We start from the raw sequence: 20,516 nt of genomic DNA on the forward strand, positions 1-20,516 counted from the left end.
TTCACGGGCGTCGCGTCGTCTCTTCACGGGCGTCGAGTCGTCTCTTCACAGGTGTTGGGGCATCTGAAGTTTCCATGAGAGGCTGGATACAAACTGGAGCTGACGAACTCTATTTACCTCGGGACTAACGTCCCGAGATAACAACAGAAAAGTAGATGGGAAATAATTAGCATAGCTGCTGTTCATAATATTAATGCATTCGATCTGATTCAACTGTAGTATAAAAGGTAAGTATTATGTGAATGCTTGGCTAAAGAGATGCGTCTTTAATCTAGTTTTAAAATCATCAGAACAGAAACTACAAACCTCCAGATCATCCGTCTGAGTGGAAGCAGCTCCTCTGGATCTGGAGTGGCCTGAGGCTGGAATATTTCAGACATCACATAGTTAGTTATGTTTTGATAATAATCAATGATCAATGTCAGTGGTCAATTACAAATTGTTACAATAGTTACTCATAATCGAATTCATAATTGTGTCGCTATATCAACTAAAATTCATATCATCATCGCACGCACATCTGAAGTCGGCATCAATTAATCTACTTGTACTTGCAAAACACCCCGATGTACATGCGAAAATGTCATCATTCAAAACAAATAAAACTATCCGGACATAAATACAAAAGATGGAGTATTTGCATGCTGATGATGACTATAGTGACGTTTAAAGCCCGACACGCGCGCTGTGACTCAGATAAACAAAGAACATCTAAATTAGAGTCCAGTAAAAGATGATGAATTTATTTTCAAATGATCACCTAAGAGACCCTTTGGCTTACCTTTATTCCCTGTCCGAAAGATCCTCCATGTTGAGTGACTCTGAGCTAAAGAACTCCACCAAGGTCAGCAACTTGATGGCTGGGTGATCTGGCTCAGGCTCTGGGTCCAGATCTGCTGGAGGGACGAAAGGCTCCACAACATCCACAGCACTACTGTGACAACAGCAGCCGAAGTGTTGTTTCATAGCCTTCCACACTCTCATGAGGAAAGAACGAATTCCTTTCCTCTTCCGACGTTCTGTAGGTTTTTCTGAAATCACACAATTGAAAAGACATCTATTAGAAACATCTCTGACCTCAAATTAAACAGTGACACAATGACACTTATATTTACTGTTGAATTATTATCTGTAATGTTACAAATCAAGTAATGCAAATATATTATACGACGGCCCTGCTTCTGCTTAATGCCTGCATAAATGCCCCAAAGTCTTATTTCACAATATTAAGCATTGACATCCAGTAAACATCCTTTTAAACATGTTTTTTCTCGGTTATACAAATGTTCAGGGAACATTCTGTTTTATAATTTTGCAAACATTATGGGATGGTTACTTTTGAATGTTCTGTCAATGTTCTGAAAAATATGTTAGACAAACGTCCGACTAAAATATTTTGGAAATCATTTCGGAAAGAAAATTTCAGCTAAATTTTGCTGAGCAACGGTAAATATGACTAGACCTTAACCTGTTAAAAGCTTGAAGCAGTCTTATGCACGAAATCTGTGTCCGTACACTTTACACCCACCAGCCTTATTTCAATCTCACCTGTTGAGTTCTTGTTCGCAGGAGAAGCCTCCACGGCACCCTGAGCTGTTCGGCGAGTCGAGGTCACTGTTGGCTCCACAGGAACTTGACCTGGCAGCGGAGGGCACATCATCTCTTGGAGGCGGTCGGAGCTCCACTCGACGCTGTACGTCCCTCCATCTGGGCTCTCCTGGCTGCCGCTCTGCCTCTCCCCGTAAGCCTGACCTGTGAACACAGAGACAGAAAACTCAGAAGGCAGAGGAGCGAAATCATCAGAACAGAAACTACAAACCTCCAGATCATCCATCTGGGTGGAAGCAGCTCCTCCGGATCTGGAGCGGCCTGAAGCTGCAATATTTCAGACATCACATAATTAGTTATGTTTTGATAATAATCAATGATCAATGTCAGTGGTCAATTACAAATTGTTACAATTGTTACTCAAATTGAAAGGTTTATTTCACATGCAAGGAATCAAATACATGTGATCACTTAGCTGGGAAAATTGGCGGATCAAATCGGGTTAACGTTACCTCGCACAAGTTTCTGCACATTCATTTAGTCCATCATCATACCATAAGTGGGGACGTTCTGGGAACATCACATTTCCAAATAAAACATGGTCCCCTAAACGTTACGATAACGTCCTGAATGAGCCGTCGCATAGACTGTGCGAACTGTGCAACCGCACAGGGCCTCGCGCCACTAGGGGGCCTCGCAATCCTGCGGTTTTTTTTTCTTTTTTTTTTTCACTTTTTAAAACATCTCGCTGCACGAATGTAACAATTCTACAAATAAATAAAACATCTCCAGTTAACTGGCCAGTTAACTATTTTTTAAATAAGAGACGATCTAGCGCTGATATGTTTTTTATCAAGTGATCAAAGTGCTCCTTGCAGCTGCGATCAGTGGCGCGGATACAGTGTTTTCTCGTGTGGCTCGCGCACACGCCGCACTGTCTTCCTTTGGACGCGCGCTTCAATCCGTTGCGGATACTCTAACATAATGCACACAAATGTATCCCTGCTTGATATACAACCTGATGAACATAATCGGTTTTGATAAAAAAAACATTTTTAAAACTAACGTTATACGAGAAAAATAAAATAAAAATATATACGAGCGCGGACTCGAACCCAGAACCTCTGACACGCTTGGTGAAAGTTCTACCACTGGACCATTAAGATATACGTTAGTTAAGTAGGCGGATCTATGTATGTATTCGGACAAATTCTCGAGCTGACTTTATGTAAAGGACTCGTTGCACAGTTGATTTTTTTCCCTTTGAAATAAATAGCAAAAAGTCATAGCTGAGACTATGTGCATGAATCATGATTATGCTGTATTATTCTACTTGATAAAAACGTATTGCAGCGAGATTATGCGTGCAATAGAACTAGAACAGCTACGTCCGTGTGACTGTTATTCATGCGCAATTGAGCATCCACATCAAAGAGCAGGGCCTCGCATTTCAAGTTCACACAGGGCCTCGCACCCCACCTGCGACGGCGCTGCCTACAATATCACATCAGCAAGAGTGCCGTTTTCCGTGCACAACTGCAAATGTGATATTTATTTTACATATAACAGTTAAATTAACAATAAATGAAAATTGTGAGTTATTGAACGAATCAATTTAATATGTTAGACAAACGTCCGACTAAAATATTTTGGAAATCATTTCGGAAAGAAAATTTCAGCTAAATTTTGCTGAGCAACGGTAAATATGACTAGACCTTAACCTGTTAAAAGCTTGAAGCAGTCTTATGCACGAAATCTGTATCCGTACACTTTACACCCCCCAGCCTTATTTCAATCTCACCTGTTGAGTTCTTGTTCGCAGGAGAAGCCTCCACGGCACCCTGAGCTGTTCGGCGAGTCGAGGTCACTGTTGGCTCCACAGGAACTTGACCTGGCAGCGGAGGGCACATCATCTCTTGGAGGCGGTCGGAGCTCCACTCGACGCTGTACGTCCCTCCATCTGGGCTCTGCTGGCTGCCGCTCTGCCTCTTCCCGGAAGCCTGACCTGTGAACACAGAGACATCATCAAAACAAACAAAATCACCAGAACAGAAACTACAAACCTCCAGATCATCCGTCTGAGTGGAAGCAGCTCCTCCGGATCTGGAGTGGCCTGAAGCTGCAATATTTCAGACATCACATAGTTAGTTATGTTTTGATAATAATCAATGATCAATGTCAGTGGTCAATTACAAATTGTTACAATTGTTACTCAAATTGAAAGGTTTATTTCACATGCAAGGAATCAAATACATGTGATCACTTAGCTGGGAAAATTGGCGGATCAAATCGGGTTAACGTTACCTTGCACAAGTTTCTGCACATTCATTTAGTCCATCATCATACCATAACAAACCATAAACAAATGAAAAACTAGAGCACTCACCTCCTCTTTCACCCATGTGAGCCATCAACGTCCTACTCCAACCTGCAATAGAAACAATTCAAAATACAATACAAAAACAATAATACAATACAACCCTCCTCTGAAATACTACCAAAAAAAGTCAAATAATAAATAAATAAAACAAAAATAATCAAATTAAACACAAAATTAAATAAAACTACAAACTCCTAGTTTAACTCCCAAATAATAACAATTAACGTTAGATAAAAGCGTCCTCAGAAATAATATGAATATGAAAAAAAGGAAAATATATATCCTCCGATCTGCTCCTTCTAGAATATAACAGGTTTTCTCTCAGGAATTCTCCGAATAGCTTCAAAATCGCAAGATCTGCACAGAAATACTCGGCAAAAGTCAATCTGAATTTGCCTCGTCTCAATCAACAGACAGCGATGTTTGAGTGTATATTTTTGTCAGAATTAATATCATTTGACGCGTCGCTAATAGCAACTAAAATTCGAATCATAATCGCACGCACATCTGAATTCGGCATAAATTAATTTACTACGCAACCAATCGCAGCGTTCGGGAGGAATCACATGACCTCCAGTCAGCTGATCATCAAATCCTGCGTCCTGTAGCTCGGGTCATAGCGATGGTATTATAATCATTTAATCGTGATATTACTTGCAAAACACCCCGATGTACATGCGAAAATGTCATCAAAACAAATAAAACTATCCGGACATAAATACAAAAGATGGAGTATTTGCATGCTGATTTTTAAACATGTGGTGACTGTTTAAATATGAATATATTCAGTAAACACAAGACAAAAGCACTATCTTGCCTTTTTGAAATAGCTTCTCAAAAGTCAAATCCATTTGAAGCTCATTTCACAATGTCAGTGCGAAACCATGGCGAGCAGAGAAAATGTGAATTAAATGTGTAGCTATGTGTCTGTATCATGTTCCAGTCCGTCCACAACTTTTGGCTTTGAATCTGTGGAAGAAGAAAATCAGTATCGTCAGATATTAACTTACAGGCATGTGTATCCGAAGCGATCTTCTTTTTCTAGAATTTTTCTTCTCATCTTTCTTAGAATCCATTGCTGTGCTGCCCATTTCCCAAAATAAAGTTTTATTTTATTTATTTATTTTTATCAATTGTATGAAGGTAAAATGATGCCATAATGAATTGCATGCGCAGGGTAAGATTTGTGAAAGTGTACATAAAATTGCAAGCGTAAATTAAATTTGCATGCGCAAGAGAAGATTTGTAAAGGTGTAAATCGCCTTTCAAGTGTAAGAAAAAAAATATTTGCAGCATTTAACTGTTATTCGTAAGTGTAATTCATGTATTGTGAAGCTGCAGCTTCATGCTAACGCAAAATAAATAGGATCTGTATTCTTCTGACTTCCATTTTTCCGCGCTAACACTTTTGGCACGGTTTTTGCGCACAAATACGGCAAAAAGCGCTTATGTGAACAGCAATTTGCGACCGAAAACAACAGAGTTAGGAACTGCAAAACAGATTTATTGCGTAAAATCAAACTTTGTGTAAAAAAATAAACTGTTGCAAATGTCTATATGACTTGTTGTGTACATGAGGCAAAAAAAGTTCCCGAAATAACCCGATTTGTACAGTTGCGTCTTTCCTTTACCTGCGCTTCCAGTTTTGGCACGGTTCTCTCACTCATTGAGTTTTGCAAGCGCGAAGAGGAGGGAGGGTCCACCTTCTTCATGTAGCCAATCAGATTAGCTTCTCGCTGACTCTAGGTTTACTCTTATCTGATTGGTTCAATAAACACGCCAGTTACCAGAACACATCTTTATCTTCATTTGGCTCAGAAACGTTCTTGTTGCCGAAATGGTACTTTTAATGCACACATACATGTTAAATAAATAGATAAATAGATCATGATTGCTTAATAGCCTGTGAACCATTAGGCTGCCTATATGAGTTCATACTGAATTTCGAGCTGGTGTGTTAAGAAAATTAAGTATCTGCACTACTGCATGCATAGGCTACTATTATTATTTAACTTAAATGAGTTACAATAATATTTTTTCAATTTTCAATATTGTATTTTAAGAGCATCTCTGAATTATGCACCATTTACCACCTGCAATGCCATCGTGCAACCACTAGATGGCTGTATAGCCCCATATATAATCATATCAAGAGGCTGTATATTCCCTGGTTGCTGGGTTTTTATTCAGACATAATTTGTTACTTTTTGTGAAAGTTTTTAATTTAGTATTAGTTTTTCATTACAGTCAAATCTGGACACAGAGAAAGCATTTTGTTATTCATGCTAGCTACATAAAATAGCTTGATCAGTCACACGAAAGTAATCACTAATCAGAATGAATATTGACAGTGCGACCAAGACAATATTTCAAAATATATAAATAAATAGTGTTAATTACCATGAACAGAGACCTGATGTGAAAAACACTGCATCAGAATGGTATTATTACATAAAGAATGGGTTTTAAATGTTTTGATTGTAAAGTTTAACATCTGCTCAGTGGTGTAACAGATTATATAATATATCAAATTTCAATCCAATAACGTTAACACCAGCTTGAAATTCAGTATGAATGTTAGTCAGCCTTAATCAGCCTAATGGTGCACAGCTTATTAAGCAATCATGATGTATGTTTATTTATTTGTTTGTTTATTTATCTATTTATTTAACATGTATGTGTGCACTAAAAGTACCATTTCGGCAACGAGAACGTTTCTGAGCCAAATGAAGATAAAGATGTGTTCTGGTGACTGGCGTGTTTATTGAACCAATCAGGTAAGAGTAAACCTAGAGTCAGCGAGAAGCTCATCTGATTGGCTACATGAAGAAGGTGGACCCTCCCTCCTCTTCGCGCTTGCAAAACTCAATGAGTGAGAGAACCGTGCCAAAACTGGAAGCGCAGGTAAAGGAAAGACGCAACTGTACAAATCGGGTTATTTCGGGAACTTTTTTTGCCTCATGTACACAACAAGTCATATAGACATTTGCAACAGTTTATTTTTTTACACAAAGTTTGATTTTACGCAATAAATCTGTTTTGCAGTTCCTAACTCTGTTGTTTTCGGTCGCAAATTGCTGTTCACAGGCCTGCAGTGCTTTTTGCCGTATTTGTGCGCAAAAACCGTGCCAAAAGTGTTAGCGCGGAAAAATGGAAGTCAGAAGAATACAGATCCTATTTATTTTGCGTTAGCATGAAGCTGCAGCTTCACAATACATGAATTACACTTACGAATAACAGTTAAATGCTGCAAATATTTTTTTTCTTACACTTGAAAGGCGATTTACACCTTTACAAATCTTCTCTTGCGCATGCAAATTTAATTTACGCTTGCAATTTTATGTACACTTTCACAAATCTTACCCTGCGCATGCAATTCATTATGGCATCATTTTACCTTCATACAATTGCTCCTTGTATAAGGGCAACAGAATAATAGGCTAATTATCAGTAATATTACAATTTCGATCTCTCGTTCGAAATGATACTGCGCTCATTTCTCTCCGTTTCTGAAAACAAACACTTGCACCCTGGTTGAAAAAAAAAACTTGCACGTGAGAGATCAGAAAAGGTGACGAGGATAAGATGCTCTCTCCGGTTCTCTGTGAAAGAATCAGTGCGCGCGACTCTCACTATCAAGCATGATGAAAACTGCGCCGCATCTACCTGTCAGTCAAATGACGTAGTGTGCAGGGGGCTGGGCTACAATGCACATTAGTTACTACGGTTACAAGCGCGGATGTTGCAGTGAGAAGAAAATCGGTTTATTTCAAAGGTAGGGAGAAAGTCTTGGCTATACAAAAAGGGTACTGAACATATTAGCAGGAAAAAAAAAATAGTGAGGCATTGTGTCCCTGTCACACTATTGGGTAAATTGTAATAATAGAACCTGCAATTAAAGTTGTGTAGCAAAATGCATGAAACAGCTAAATGTAGTGTATAGAATATTAAATAATTGTTTTGACGAACAGTTATTGAATTAATGCTGTATTACTGTAATAGGCCTAATTACTAAATTGTAAAATAATAGTTGGCTAGCCTAATAATAACATTAAAAAATAATTTAAAAAATTAAAAAACATTACAACTTGCCTCAGTTAATTGTGATAGCTTGCCTGACCTGGATTTCATGAAAAATGTTCTTGACCTGGGAACAAAACCTTTCAGTTAAAATGTACATTCATGTGTGATAAAACAACAACAACAACAACAACAACAACCATGCAGTCAAATACAAATATACTGTATGTCTAGATATTTATCATTATAGGCCTATATTATGGGGGTCTATATTATGGCCTATATTATGCTCCAGCACCTGCCCTTTTGCCCCTTGGTGCCCAAAGTGCCCTTTTGTCAAGGCAAAATTTCCTCTCCTTTTTTTTTAATTAAAGGCCCTTTTGTGGATGCCTGCCCAATCTAACTATTAGTAAAATTAATGAATAATAATTTAGCCGTAAATAAAAAGACCCACATGATGACCTTTCACCTTACGAACTCATCCGGGACGATTCCTCACGCTGCACGCGCATTTTTTAATTTCGCGCGGCTACGCGCACTACCAGAGGATATCTTCAACTCTGCGGCTGCTGGTAAGTGGTGTTTCATTCTCAACGAAGTGCTTTTGATGTTTGTTTACTTATTATTATTATTTTACAAGAACGACGTGAAGAGAGCATGCAGACAGAGATGTTGTTTATATTGCTGTGTGTAGGCTGTAGAAGTAACGTTAGCTTGCTGTTTGAGAGAGACAAGTTTCAGAGGGTCTGGTCTTTTTATGTTATTTGACTAAAAACTATTATTTATACTTTAAACTATTGTTATTATTTCTACAGTATTAATATAAAAAAAAAACGTAGAGTGCCTTAAAAATTATTATCACAACACTGGTAAGGCTTACCAGTATCTTATGTTTTGTGTGCAGCAGCCTCTGTGAACATCTCCCCTAACAGCCTGGGCAGAGTCAGCTTTACAGCAGGTCAGTGAGCTAGTGAGCCAGTTCTAAACACTGTCAGCAATCTTTACATCTTGTCATGGTCACATAAAAATGGTTTAATCAGCTAATATATCTACTATATGTTTGTTTTAATGTCTACAGTCTCAGATCAACTCCAGCAGTATCATCATCATCATCATCATCATCATCATCAGCAGCAGCAGCAGTAACAACAACAACAACAGCAAAGGCAGCAAACTCACTTAAGGACTTTAGTAAGAATTTACCAGAACAGGTACCACATTAATGTAAAAAATCTTGTAAAGTATTAATTGCTGTATTTTTTCTGTTTGCTTTGTTTTTATTTTCATTGTATAAATGTAACTCTTGTATTTTTGTAAATCAGTTTATGCCATGAAAATAGCCACAGATGCTGACATGGCATTAAATAAAACTATACTGTACTGAACGAAACATGGGCCACGTTGATTTTGTCCTACACAGTTTACTATTACAGCTGTTCTTTATTATTCTGTTTAACAGAGAAGAAAAAATCCATCAGGTTGGGACAACTTAAGATACTTCAGTTTCTAATCCCAGAGTTATTAATAGGTGCACATACATTTTTTTTTCTCTTAAACTTAAAATTAGTCTTTTCTGTTCTGTTTCTTTTTCAAAACTGCATCAATGCATTTGCTGCCGTATCGATACAGAATCATCCATATTGATATATTGCTGTATTGATATTTTGAGCACAGCCCTATTTAAAGCCTTGTTCCATGTGCCCCCTTTTATACTTTGAGCACCTGCCCCTCCAGAGGTCTCTGCACGGCCCTGAGCAAGAGTGCCGTTTTCCGTGCACAACTGCAAATGTGAAATTTATTTCATATAACAGTTAAATTAACAATAAATGAACATTGTGAGTTATTGAACGAATCAATTTAATGATTCAACGAACAATCACTTCTTTCCTGAATGAATCGTTTGAACAAATCGGTTGAATTAATGACTCCCTCAGCTCACTTATTAAGACAGTGACTTGCCGCCACCTACTGGCAGTTTTAGTTTCACATTCAAAGTACCCTTTAATTAGAACGTTAAAATGAGAAATTAGTTCATATTTAAATATTGAATAAAAAACAACAACAACAATCTCATAGCTTTATTTATGCAATTGTAAATATATTAATGCCAGATCTGATGCCGCTTCTGTGTCACCTCTGCACTGCAAAGATGGATTTTGATTTAATGATTTAATTTGACTGTTAACAGTGGTATTATGTTATTATTCTAATCAAATTTAATTTGAATGTTAGAATTTGACATAAAAGGTTATGCATACATCTACAAATGTCCATATATAGGTGAAAATGCCCCTGGAAATAAATAAATTTAAGGTGGCAAATATTACCCCTTAATAAAAAATAATAATTTCTGTCACTGTTGTGAACTGACCACTGCATAGAATATAAAAAAATATGAATATCTTCTTCAGTCAGCTGTCAACAACAGGCCTAAACCAGCCATGGCACCTAGCACAAAAACACAATCAGTAAAATATTATCTAATGATTATCAACAAAACTTTGAAAATATCGAGACATATTTGGTCAATATTGCACACCCCTAATGAACGGTATTAATTTTGATTTCTTCGTGTCTTAAAAATGTCTTAAAAAGCCTTAAATCTGACTTTACAAAGTGTGCAGAAACCCTGTTTAGATACATCAGTTTGTTCAAGGAGCCTACACATGGGTTTGTTCATTTATACAACAGTTTGTTCAAGTATAGGCTACATTAGTTTCCTCGAGTAGGCTACGCAATGGTTTCCTCAAGTACATATTGGTTTGTTCAAGTATATATTTGTTTGTTCTACTAAATATTCGTTTAGACACATCGGTTTGCTCAAGTATTTATTGGTTTGTTTGAGTATATATATATTTTTCTTTTCCAAGTATACATTCACATTGTTTTGTTCAAGTATATTGGTTTCTTAAGTAGGCTATTGGTGTCTTCAAGTATTGGTTTGATCATTGGTTTGATTAGTTATTGTCATGATAGGTTGCAGGAACACACACAACGATGAAGAATCAGATTCAAAGCAGCCTTTAATGGTATCCACAGGTAACTTAACACAAAGGCAGGCGAGGAAACACAACCGTATAACGAGACCGGACAATTCACAAATGAAACACAAGGCCTTAAATACAAGGAACAAACAAAGGGAACTAATTAGGACACAGAACAGAATGAACAGAATGACTAATCAAATACTAACCATAGAAACTAATAACGAACTCAGGCAGGAAGGAAAACAGCAATGACATAAACCAAACTCAAGCAGAGCATAACTGTGACAGTATGCCCCCCCTCCCGGTGCATAAGCTAGCATAATAACTGACTGTTTTTTTTAATTTTATTTAACAACCATGGAGAGGGCTGTGTCATGAACCTAATTTTTCTATTCTTTGAAAGAATTTATTTAAAGGGATCATGTCACACTTTTTATTATCCAACTAAGATCCACTTATAATGTTTGTCAAGATTTTTATTGAGCTGAATGATGACAGCACTGTTTTCTGCAGAGCTGCTTTACAGCTGAATGGAACTCATTACATAATTGATGAACTTTACACAATTACTGAACTGAATCAACTATGAACTGACTCCAGCTGAATAATGACACTACTGTCTTAGAGCTGAATCTTAGAGAATTGAAGTGTGTTTGCATTATTGATCCTTATCTTTTAGTTGATCACTGTAAAGCTGCTTTGAAACAATATTGTATGAAGTGCTGTATAAATAAAGATGATCGTCTTAACTTTAAATGTTTTTATTTGATTTCTGTACCTTTTTTGTATTAACAAGACATAGCTGCTTATACAAAGTAAGAGACCAATGACATATATATACACACAAATATTAAAGTACAAATAAAGGGTAGGAAAAAAACTACTATATCTATACATCTACATATTTTGCTGTGTAAAATCATACTACTATTAAAACAAAGCAAATATGGCTGTGATGACTTCTTTCCTGTCTTGCAGTCTCTCATGTTTATTTGTTCATAGGGACAGTGCACATTGATAAACACAAAGGATATTATATTAATACACACACACACAAAAGAGAGAGAGAGAAAAAAAATCACATTCTAAAAAAAAAACTAAAAAAACAAGTACATGATTCCATGCGAAAATCAGTCTAAACATATATAGTGCTTCATAAGAGGTAAGAAAAATAGCAACAGGAGAAAGCAAATAACTAAGAGCAATTATTACAAAGAAGAATGACTAAAATCTGAATATTAAGATACTAATGTTGACAGTGCTTAGTAAGTAAAATAACTTAAAACTTAAAAAAAAAACATATGTATCCATGTGAAAGATGTGTCCTATCTTTCTTTTTAATCTCCTTTTCATTTATTCAACTAGTTCCAGATTATTTTGGAATGAACTCTTGCTGGTTCAATTATCCCTATGCCTTAGCTTTTCTGAGTATCTTTACCACCTTGTTCCTTAACATAAAATGTTGGCTATCATGACTTAACTTTGATTTATTAGTTTTTAAAGCAAGATCCGTTCTTTCATCAGTTTTAAAATATCAGAATTTATCCAGTGGACAGTATGTTTTTGTTTTTTTTATGACTAAATTTGCAACTAAAATCTTTAGTGTGCTCTAATACTTTGGAGAATATTAGTCTGTCTTAGTCTTCACTTCTGAAGTCATCTAGTTTATGTTTTGGGATGCCATAAGAATCATATTTCATTAATCAATCACACTGTTTAAGTAATTGTTTCAAATTTTCATAAAAACTACTATTTGAAGAGGGAGGACTATAAATTACAATTAATACAAAGGACATTTGTGGTGATAGAATAAGATTCAGGCCAATACATTCCAAATCCATACAATTTGACCAAGCGATTTCATTACACTGGATACCAGTTTTCACATAGATCATAACTCCACCCCCCTTAGAACCAACTCTATTTTTCTTATGCAGTTTAAAAGCAGGCACTTCTAATGCTGCTGACGGGGAGTATACATGAAGCCATGTCTCAGATAAACAAAGGACATCTAAATTAGAGTCCAGTAAAAGATATTTGTATAGCGCTTTTCACAATACATATTGTTTCAAAGCAGCTTCACAGAAAGTGCATTTCAGAAATGTACATAGAAAAATCCAGTTAGTTAATCATGTATTTATTTAGGGCATAACATATCGCCAGCGTCGAGTCGTCTCTTCACGGGCGTCGCGTCGTCTCTTCACGGGCGTCGAGTCGTCTCTTCACGGGCGTCGAGTCGTCTCTTCACGGGCGTCGCGTCGTCTCTTCACGGGCGTCGAGTCGTCTCTTCACGGGCGTCGCGTCGTCTCTTCACGGGCGTCGAGTCGTCTCTTCACGGGCGTCGCATCATTTCTTCACGGGCGTCGCGTCGTCTCTTCACGGGCGTCGCGTCGTCTCTTCACGGGCATCGAGTCGTCTCTTCACGGGCGTCGCGTCGTCTCTTCACGGGCGTCGAGTCGTCTCTTCACGGGTGTTGGGGCATCTGAAGTTTCCATGAGAGGCTGGATACAAACTGGAGCTGACGAACTCTATTTACCTCGGGACTAACGTCCCGAGATAACAACAGAAAAGTAGATGGGAAATAATTAGCATAGCTGCTGTTCATAATATTAATGCATTCGATCTGATTCAACTGTAGTATAAAAGGCAAGTATTATGTGAATGCTTAGCTAAAGAGATGCGTCTTTAATCTAGTTTTAAAATCATCAGAACAGAAACTACAAACCTCCAGATCATCCGTCTGAGTGGAAGCAGCTCCTCTGGATCTGGAGTGGCCTGAGGCTGGAATATTTCAGACATCACATAGTTAGTTATGTTTTGATAATAATCAATGATCAATGTCAGTGGTCAATTACAAATTGTTACAATAGTTACTCATAATCGAATTCATAATCGCGTCGCTATATCAACTAAAATTCAAATCATCATAGCACGCACATCTGAAGTCGGCATCAATTAATCTACTTGTACTTGCAAAACACCCCGATGTACATGCGAAAATGTCATCATTCAAAACAAATAAAACTATCCGGACATAAATACAAAAGATGGAGTATTTGCATGCTGATGATGACTATAGTGACGTTTAAAGCCCGACACGCGCGCTGTGACTCAGATAAACAAAGAACATCTAAATTAGAGTCCAGTGAAAGATGATGAATTTATTTTCAAATGATCACCTAAGAGACCCTTTGGCTTACCTTTATTCCCTGTCCGAAAGATCCTCCATGTTGAGTGACTCTGAGCTAAAGAACTCCACCAAGGTCAGCAACTTGACGGCTGGGTGATCTGGCTCAGGCTCTGGGTCCAGATCTGCTGGAGGGACGAAAGGCTCCACAACATCCACAGCACTACTGTGACAACAGCAGCCGAAGTGTTGTTTCATAGCCTTCCACACTCTCATGAGGAAAGAACGAATTCCTTTCCTCTTCCGACGTTCTGTAGGTTTTTCTGAAATCACACAATTGAAAAGACATCTATTAGAAACATCTCTGACCTCAAATTAAACAGTGACACAATGACACTTATATTTACTGTTGAATTATTATCTGTAATGTTACAAATCAAGTAATGCAAATATATTATACGACGGCCCTGCTTCTGCTTAATGCCTGCATAAATGCCCCAAAGTCTTATTTCACAATATTAAGCATTGACATCCAGTAAACATCCTTTTAAACATGTTTTTTCTCGGTTATACAAATGTTCAGGGAACATTCTGTTTTATAATTTTGCAAACATTATGGGATGGTTACTTTTGAATGTTCTGTCAATGTTCTGAAAAATATGTTAGACAAACGTCCGACTAAAATATTTTGGAAATCATTTCGGAAAGAAAATTTCAGCTAAATTTTGCTGAGCAACGGTAAATATGACTAGACCTTAACCTGTTAAAAGCTTGAAGCAGTCTTATGCACGAAATCTGTGTCCGTACACTTTACACCCCCCAGCCTTATTTCAATCTCACCTGTTGAGTTCTTGTTCGCAGGAGAAGCCTCCACGGCACCCTGAGCTGTTCGGCGAGTCGAGGTCACTGTTGGCTCCACAGGAACTTGACCTGGCAGCGGAGGGCACATCATCTCTTGGAGGCGGTCGGAGCTCCACTCGACGCTGTACGTCCCTCCATCTGGGCTCTCCTGGCTGCCGCTCTGCCTCTCCCCGTAAGCCTGACCTGTGAACACAGAGACAGAAAACTCAGAAGGCAGAGGAGCGAAATCATCAGAACAGAAACTACAAACCTCCAGATCATCCATCTGGGTGGAAGCAGCTCCTCCGGATCTGGAGCGGCCTGAAGCTGCAATATTTCAGATATCACATAATTAGTTATGTTTTGATAATAATCAATGATCAATGTCAGTGGTCAATTACAAATTGTTACAATTGCTACTCAAATTGAAAGGTTTATTTCACATGCAAGGAATCAAATACATGTGATCACTTAGCTGGGAAAATTGGCGGATCAAATCGGGTTAACGTTACCTCGCACAAGTTTCTGCACATTCATTTAGTCCATCATCATACCATAAGTGGGGACGTCCTGGGAACATCACATTTCCAAATAAAACATGGTCCCCTAAACGTTACGATAACGTCCTGAATGAGCCGTCGCATAGACTGTGCGAACTGTGCAACTTCACAGGGCCTCGCGCCACTAGGGGGCCTCGCAATCCTGCTGTTTTTTTGTCATTTTTTTTTTCAATTTTTAAAACATCTCGCTGCACGAATGTAACAATTCTACAAATAAATAAAACACCTCCAGTTAACTGGCCAGTTAACTATTTTTTAAATAAGAGACGATCTAGCGCTGATATGTTTTTTATCAAGTGATCAAAGTGCTCCTTGCAGCTGCGATCAGTGGCGCGGATACAGTGTTTTCTCGTGTGGCTCGCGCACACGCCGCACTGTCTTCCTTTGGACGCGCGCTTCAATCCGTTGCGGATACTCTAACATAATGCACACAAATGTGTCCCTGCTTGATATACAACCTGATGAACATAATCGGTTTTGATAAAAAAACATTTTTAAAACTAACGTTATACGAGAAAAATAAAATAAAAATATATACGAGCGCGGACTCGAACCCAGAACCTCTGACACGCTTGGTGAAAGTTCTACCACTGGACCATTTAGATATACGTTAGTTAAGTAGGCGGATCTATGTATGTATTCGGACAAATTCTCGAGCTGACTTTATGTAAAGGACTCGTTGCACAGTTGATTTTTTTCCCTTTGAAATAAATAGCAAAAAGTCATAGCTGAGACTATGTGCATGATTGAATCATGATTATGCTGTATTATTCTACTTGATAAAAACGTATTGCAGCGAGATTATGCGTGCAATAGAACTAGAACAGCTACGTCCGTGTGACTGTTATTCATGCGCAATTGAGCATCCACATCAAAGAGCAGGGCCTCGCATTTCAAGTTCACACAGGGCCTCGCACCCCACCTGCGACGGCGCTGCCTACAATATCACATCAGCAAGAGTGCCGTTTTCCGTGCACAACTGCAAATGTGATATTTATTTTACATATAACAGTTAAATTAACAATAAATGAACATTGTGAGTTATTGAACGAATCAATTTAATATGTTAGACAAACGTCCCACTAAAATATTTTGGAAATCATTTCGGAAAGAAAATTTCAGCTAAATTTTGCTGAGCAACGGTAAATATGACTAGACCTTAACCTGTTAAAAGCTTGAAGCAGTCTTATGCACGAAATCTGTATCCGTACACTTTACACCCCCCAGCCTTATTTCAATCTCACCTGTTGAGTTCTTGTTCGCAGGAGAAGCCTCCACGGCACCCTGAGCTGTTCGGCGAGTCGAGGTCACTGTTGGCTCCACAGGAACTTGACCTGGCAGCGGAGGGCACATCATCTCTTGGAGGCGGTCGGAGCTCCACTCGACGCTGTACGTCCCTCCATCTGGGCTCTGCTGGCTGCCGCTCTGCCTCTTCCCGGAAGCCTGACCTGTGAACACAGAGACATCATCAAAACAAACAAAATCACCAGAACAGAAACTACAAACCTCCAGATCATCCGTCTGAGTGGAAGCAGCTCCTCCGGATCTGGAGTGGCCTGAAGCTGCAATATTTCAGACATCACATAGTTAGTTATGTTTTGATAATAATCAATGATCAATGTCAGTGGTCAATTACAAATTGTTACAATTGTTACTCAAATTGAAAGGTTTATTTCACATGCAAGGAATCAAATACATGTGATCACTTAGCTGGGAAAATTGGCGGATCAAATCGGGTTAACGTTACCTTGCACAAGTTTCTGCACATTAATTTAGTCCATCATCATACCATAACAAACCATAAACAAATGAAAAACTAGAGCACTCACCTCCTCTTTCACCCATGTGAGCCATCAACGTCCTACTCCAACCTGCAATAGAAACAATTCAAAATACAATACAAAAACAATAATACAATACAACCCTCCTCTGAAATACTACCAAAAAAAGTCAAATAATAAATAAATAAAACAAAAATAATCAAATTAAACACAAAATTAAATAAAACTACAAACTCCTAGTTTAACTCCCAAATAATAACAATTAACGTTAGATAAAAGCGTCCTCAGAAATAATATGAATATGAAAAAAAGGAAAATATATATCCTCCGATCTGCTCCTTCTAGAATATAACAGGTTTTCTCTCAGGAATTCTCCGAATAGCTTCAAAATCGCAAGATCTGCACAGAAATACTCGGCAAAAGTCAATCTGAATTTGCCTCGTCTCAATCAACAGACAGCGATGTTTGAGTGTATATTTTTGTCAGAATTAATATCATTTGACGCGTCGCTAATAGCAACTAAAATTCGAATCATAATCGCACGCACATCTGAATTCGGCATAAATTAATTTACTACGCAACCAATCGCAGCGTTCGGGAGGAATCACATGACCTCCAGTCAGCTGATCATCAAATCCTGCGTCCTGTAGCTCGGGTCATAGCGATGGTATTATAATCATTTAATCGTGATATTACTTGCAAAACACCCCGATGTACATGCGAAAATGTCATCAAAACAAATAAAACTATCCGGACATAAATACAAAAGATGGAGTATTTGCATGCTGATTTTTAAACATGTGGTGACTGTTTAAATATGAATATATTCAGTAAACACAAGACAAAAGCACTATCTTGCCTTTTTGAAATAGCTTCTGAAAAGTCAAATCCATTTGAAGCTCATTTCACAATGTCAGTGCGAAACCATGGCGAGCAGAGAAAATGTGAATTCAATTTGTAGCTATGTGTCTGTATCATGTTCCAGTCCGTCCACAACTTTTGGCTTTGAATCTGTGGAAGAAGAAAATCAGTATCGTCAGATATTAACTTACAGGCATGTGTATCCGAAGCGATCTTCTTTTTCTAGAATTTTTCTTCTAATCTTTCTTAGAATCCATTGCTGTGCTGCCCATTTCCCAAAATAAAGTTTTATTTTATTTATTTATTTTTATCAATTGTATGAAGGTAAAATGATGCCATAATGAATTGCATGCGCAGGGTAAGATTTGTGAAAGTGTACATAAAATTGCAAGCGTAAATTAAATTTGCATGCGCAAGAGAAGATTTGTAAAGGTGTAAATCGCCTTTCAAGTGTAAGAAAAAAAATATTTGCAGCATTTAACTGTTATTCGTAAGTGTAATTCATGTATTGTGAAGCTGCAGCTTCATGCTAACGCAAAATAAATAGGATCTGTATTCTTCTGACTTCCATTTTTCCGCGCTAACACTTTTGGCACGGTTTTTGCGCACAAATACGGCAAAAAGCGCTTATGTGAACAGCAATTTGCGACCGAAAACAACAGAGTTAGGAACTGCAAAACAGATTTATTGCGTAAAATCAAACTTTGTGTAAAAAAATAAACTGTTGCAAATGTCTATATGACTTGTTGTGTACATGAGGCAAAAAAAGTTCCCGAAATAACCCGATTTGTACAGTTGCGTCTTTCCTTTACCTGCGCTTCCAGTTTTGGCACGGTTCTCTCACTCATTGAGTTTTGCAAGCGCGAAGAGGAGGGAGGGTCCACCTTCTTCATGTAGCCAATCAGATTAGCTTCTCGCTGACTCTAGGTTTACTCTTATCTGATTGGTTCAATAAACACGCCAGTTACCAGAACACATCTTTATCTTCATTTGGCTCAGAAACGTTCTTGTTGCCGAAATGGTACTTTTAATGCACACATACATGTTAAATAAATAGATAAATAGATCATGATTGCTTAATAGCCTGTGAACCATTAGGCTGCCTATATGAGTTCATACTGAATTTCGAGCTGGTGTGTTAAGAAAATTAAGTATCTGCACTACTGCATGCATAGGCTACTATTATTATTTAACTTAAATGAGTTACAATAATATTTTTTCAATTTTCAATATTGTATTTTAAGAGCATCTCTGAATTATGCACCATTTACCACCTGCAATGCCATCGTGCAACCACTAGATGGCTGTATAGCCCCATATATAATCATATCAAGAGGCTGTATATTCCCTGGTTGCTGGGTTTTTATTCAGACATAATTTGTTACTTTTTGTGAAAGTTTTTAATTTAGTATTAGTTTTTCATTACAGTCAAATCTGGACACAGAGAAAGCATTTTGTTATTAATGCTAGCTACATAAAATAGCTTGATCAGTCACACGAAAGTAATCACTAATCAGAATGAATATTGACAGTGCGACCAAGACAATATTTCAAAATATATAAATAAATAGTGTTAATTACCATGAACAGAGACCTGATGTGAAAAACACTGCATCAGAATGGTATTATTACATAAAGAATGGGTTTTAAATGTTTTGATTGTAAAGTTTAACATCTGCTCAGTGGTGTAACAGATTATATAATATATCAAATTTCAATCCAATAACGTTAACACCAGCTTGAAATTCAGTATGAATGTTAGTCAGCCTTAATCAGCCTAATGGTGCACAGCTTATTAAGCAATCTTGATGTATGTTTATTTATTTGTTTGTTTATTTATCTATTTATTTAACATGTATGTGTGCACTAAAAGTACCATTTCGGCAACGAGAACGTTTCTGAGCCAAATGAAGATAAAGATGTGTTCTGGTGACTGGCGTGTTTATTGAACCAATCAGGTAAGAGTAAACCTAGAGTCAGCGAGAAGCTCATCTGATTGGCTACATGAAGAAGGTGGACCCTCCCTCCTCTTCGCGCTTGCAAAACTCAATGAGTGAGAGAACCGTGCCAAAACTGGAAGCGCAGGTAAAGGAAAGACGCAACTGTACAAATCGGGTTATTTCGGGAACTTTTTTTGCCTCATGTACACAACAAGTCATATAGACATTTGCAACAGTTTATTTTTTTACACAAAGTTTGATTTTACGCAATAAATCTGTTTTGCAGTTCCTAACTCTGTTGTTTTCGGTCGCAAATTGCTGTTCACAGGCCTGCAGTGCTTTTTGCCGTATTTGTGCGCAAAAACCGTGCCAAAAGTGTTAGCGCGGAAAAATGGAAGTCAGAAGAATACAGATCCTATTTATTTTGCGTTAGCATGAAGCTGCAGCTTCACAATACATGAATTACACTTAC

At 37.7% G+C, this 20,516-nt stretch overlaps 2 protein-coding genes and 1 long non-coding RNA gene across 3 annotated transcripts; 1 reads left to right on the forward strand and 2 right to left on the reverse strand.

Moving 5' to 3' along the window:
* Positions 1-228: 228 nt before the first annotated feature.
* Positions 229-5,010, reverse strand: LOC309509289 (uncharacterized protein). The gene is made up of 6 exons (XM_082183937.1): positions 4,939-5,010; positions 3,935-3,976; positions 3,350-3,667; positions 1,549-1,875; positions 782-1,031; positions 229-362 (listed from the first exon to the last, which is right to left on the reverse strand). Exons 2-5 carry the CDS (start codon positions 3,957-3,959, stop codon positions 784-786), a joined length of 918 nt encoding a protein of 305 aa, XP_082040063.1. The 5' UTR covers positions 3,960-3,976; positions 4,939-5,010; the 3' UTR covers positions 229-362; positions 782-783.
* A 3,234-nt stretch (positions 5,011-8,244) lies between these two features.
* Positions 8,245-9,696, forward strand: LOC309509940. The gene is made up of 4 exons (XR_014210126.1): positions 8,245-8,520; positions 8,853-8,906; positions 9,027-9,159; positions 9,408-9,696. It is a non-coding gene; the product is annotated as an uncharacterized lncRNA (long non-coding RNA).
* Positions 9,697-13,333: 3,637 nt separating this feature from the next.
* LOC309509288 (uncharacterized protein) lies at positions 13,334-18,326 on the reverse strand. The gene is made up of 6 exons (XM_082183936.1): positions 18,296-18,326; positions 17,292-17,333; positions 16,707-17,024; positions 14,903-15,229; positions 14,136-14,385; positions 13,334-13,716 (listed from the first exon to the last, which is right to left on the reverse strand). The coding sequence occupies exons 2-5, from the start codon at positions 17,314-17,316 to the stop codon at positions 14,138-14,140; spliced, it is 918 nt and encodes a 305-aa protein (XP_082040062.1). The 5' UTR covers positions 17,317-17,333; positions 18,296-18,326; the 3' UTR covers positions 13,334-13,716; positions 14,136-14,137.
* Between the last annotated feature and the right edge of the window lie 2,190 nt (positions 18,327-20,516).

The sequence above is a fragment of the Leuciscus leuciscus genome (assembly GCF_965113295.1).
Source record: "Leuciscus leuciscus genome assembly, chromosome: 11".
In the NCBI taxonomy this organism is placed as follows: Eukaryota; Metazoa; Chordata; class Actinopteri; order Cypriniformes; family Leuciscidae; genus Leuciscus; species Leuciscus leuciscus.

Coding starts and splice junctions, on each gene's coding strand:
- LOC309509289 (XM_082183937.1), bottom strand. CDS start 3,959: ATGGCTCACATGGGTGAAAGAGGAG. Junction 1,876..3,349: donor TGCGAACAAGAACTCAACAG/GTGAGATTGAAA, acceptor GAAATATTGCAG/CTTCAGGCCGCTCCAGATCC. Junction 1,032..1,548: donor TGCGAACAAGAACTCAACAG/GTGAGATTGAAA, acceptor GTGTGATTTCAG/AAAAACCTACAGAACGTCGG.
- LOC309509288 (XM_082183936.1), bottom strand. CDS start 17,316: ATGGCTCACATGGGTGAAAGAGGAG. Junction 15,230..16,706: donor TGCGAACAAGAACTCAACAG/GTGAGATTGAAA, acceptor GAAATATTGCAG/CTTCAGGCCGCTCCAGATCC. Junction 14,386..14,902: donor TGCGAACAAGAACTCAACAG/GTGAGATTGAAA, acceptor GTGTGATTTCAG/AAAAACCTACAGAACGTCGG.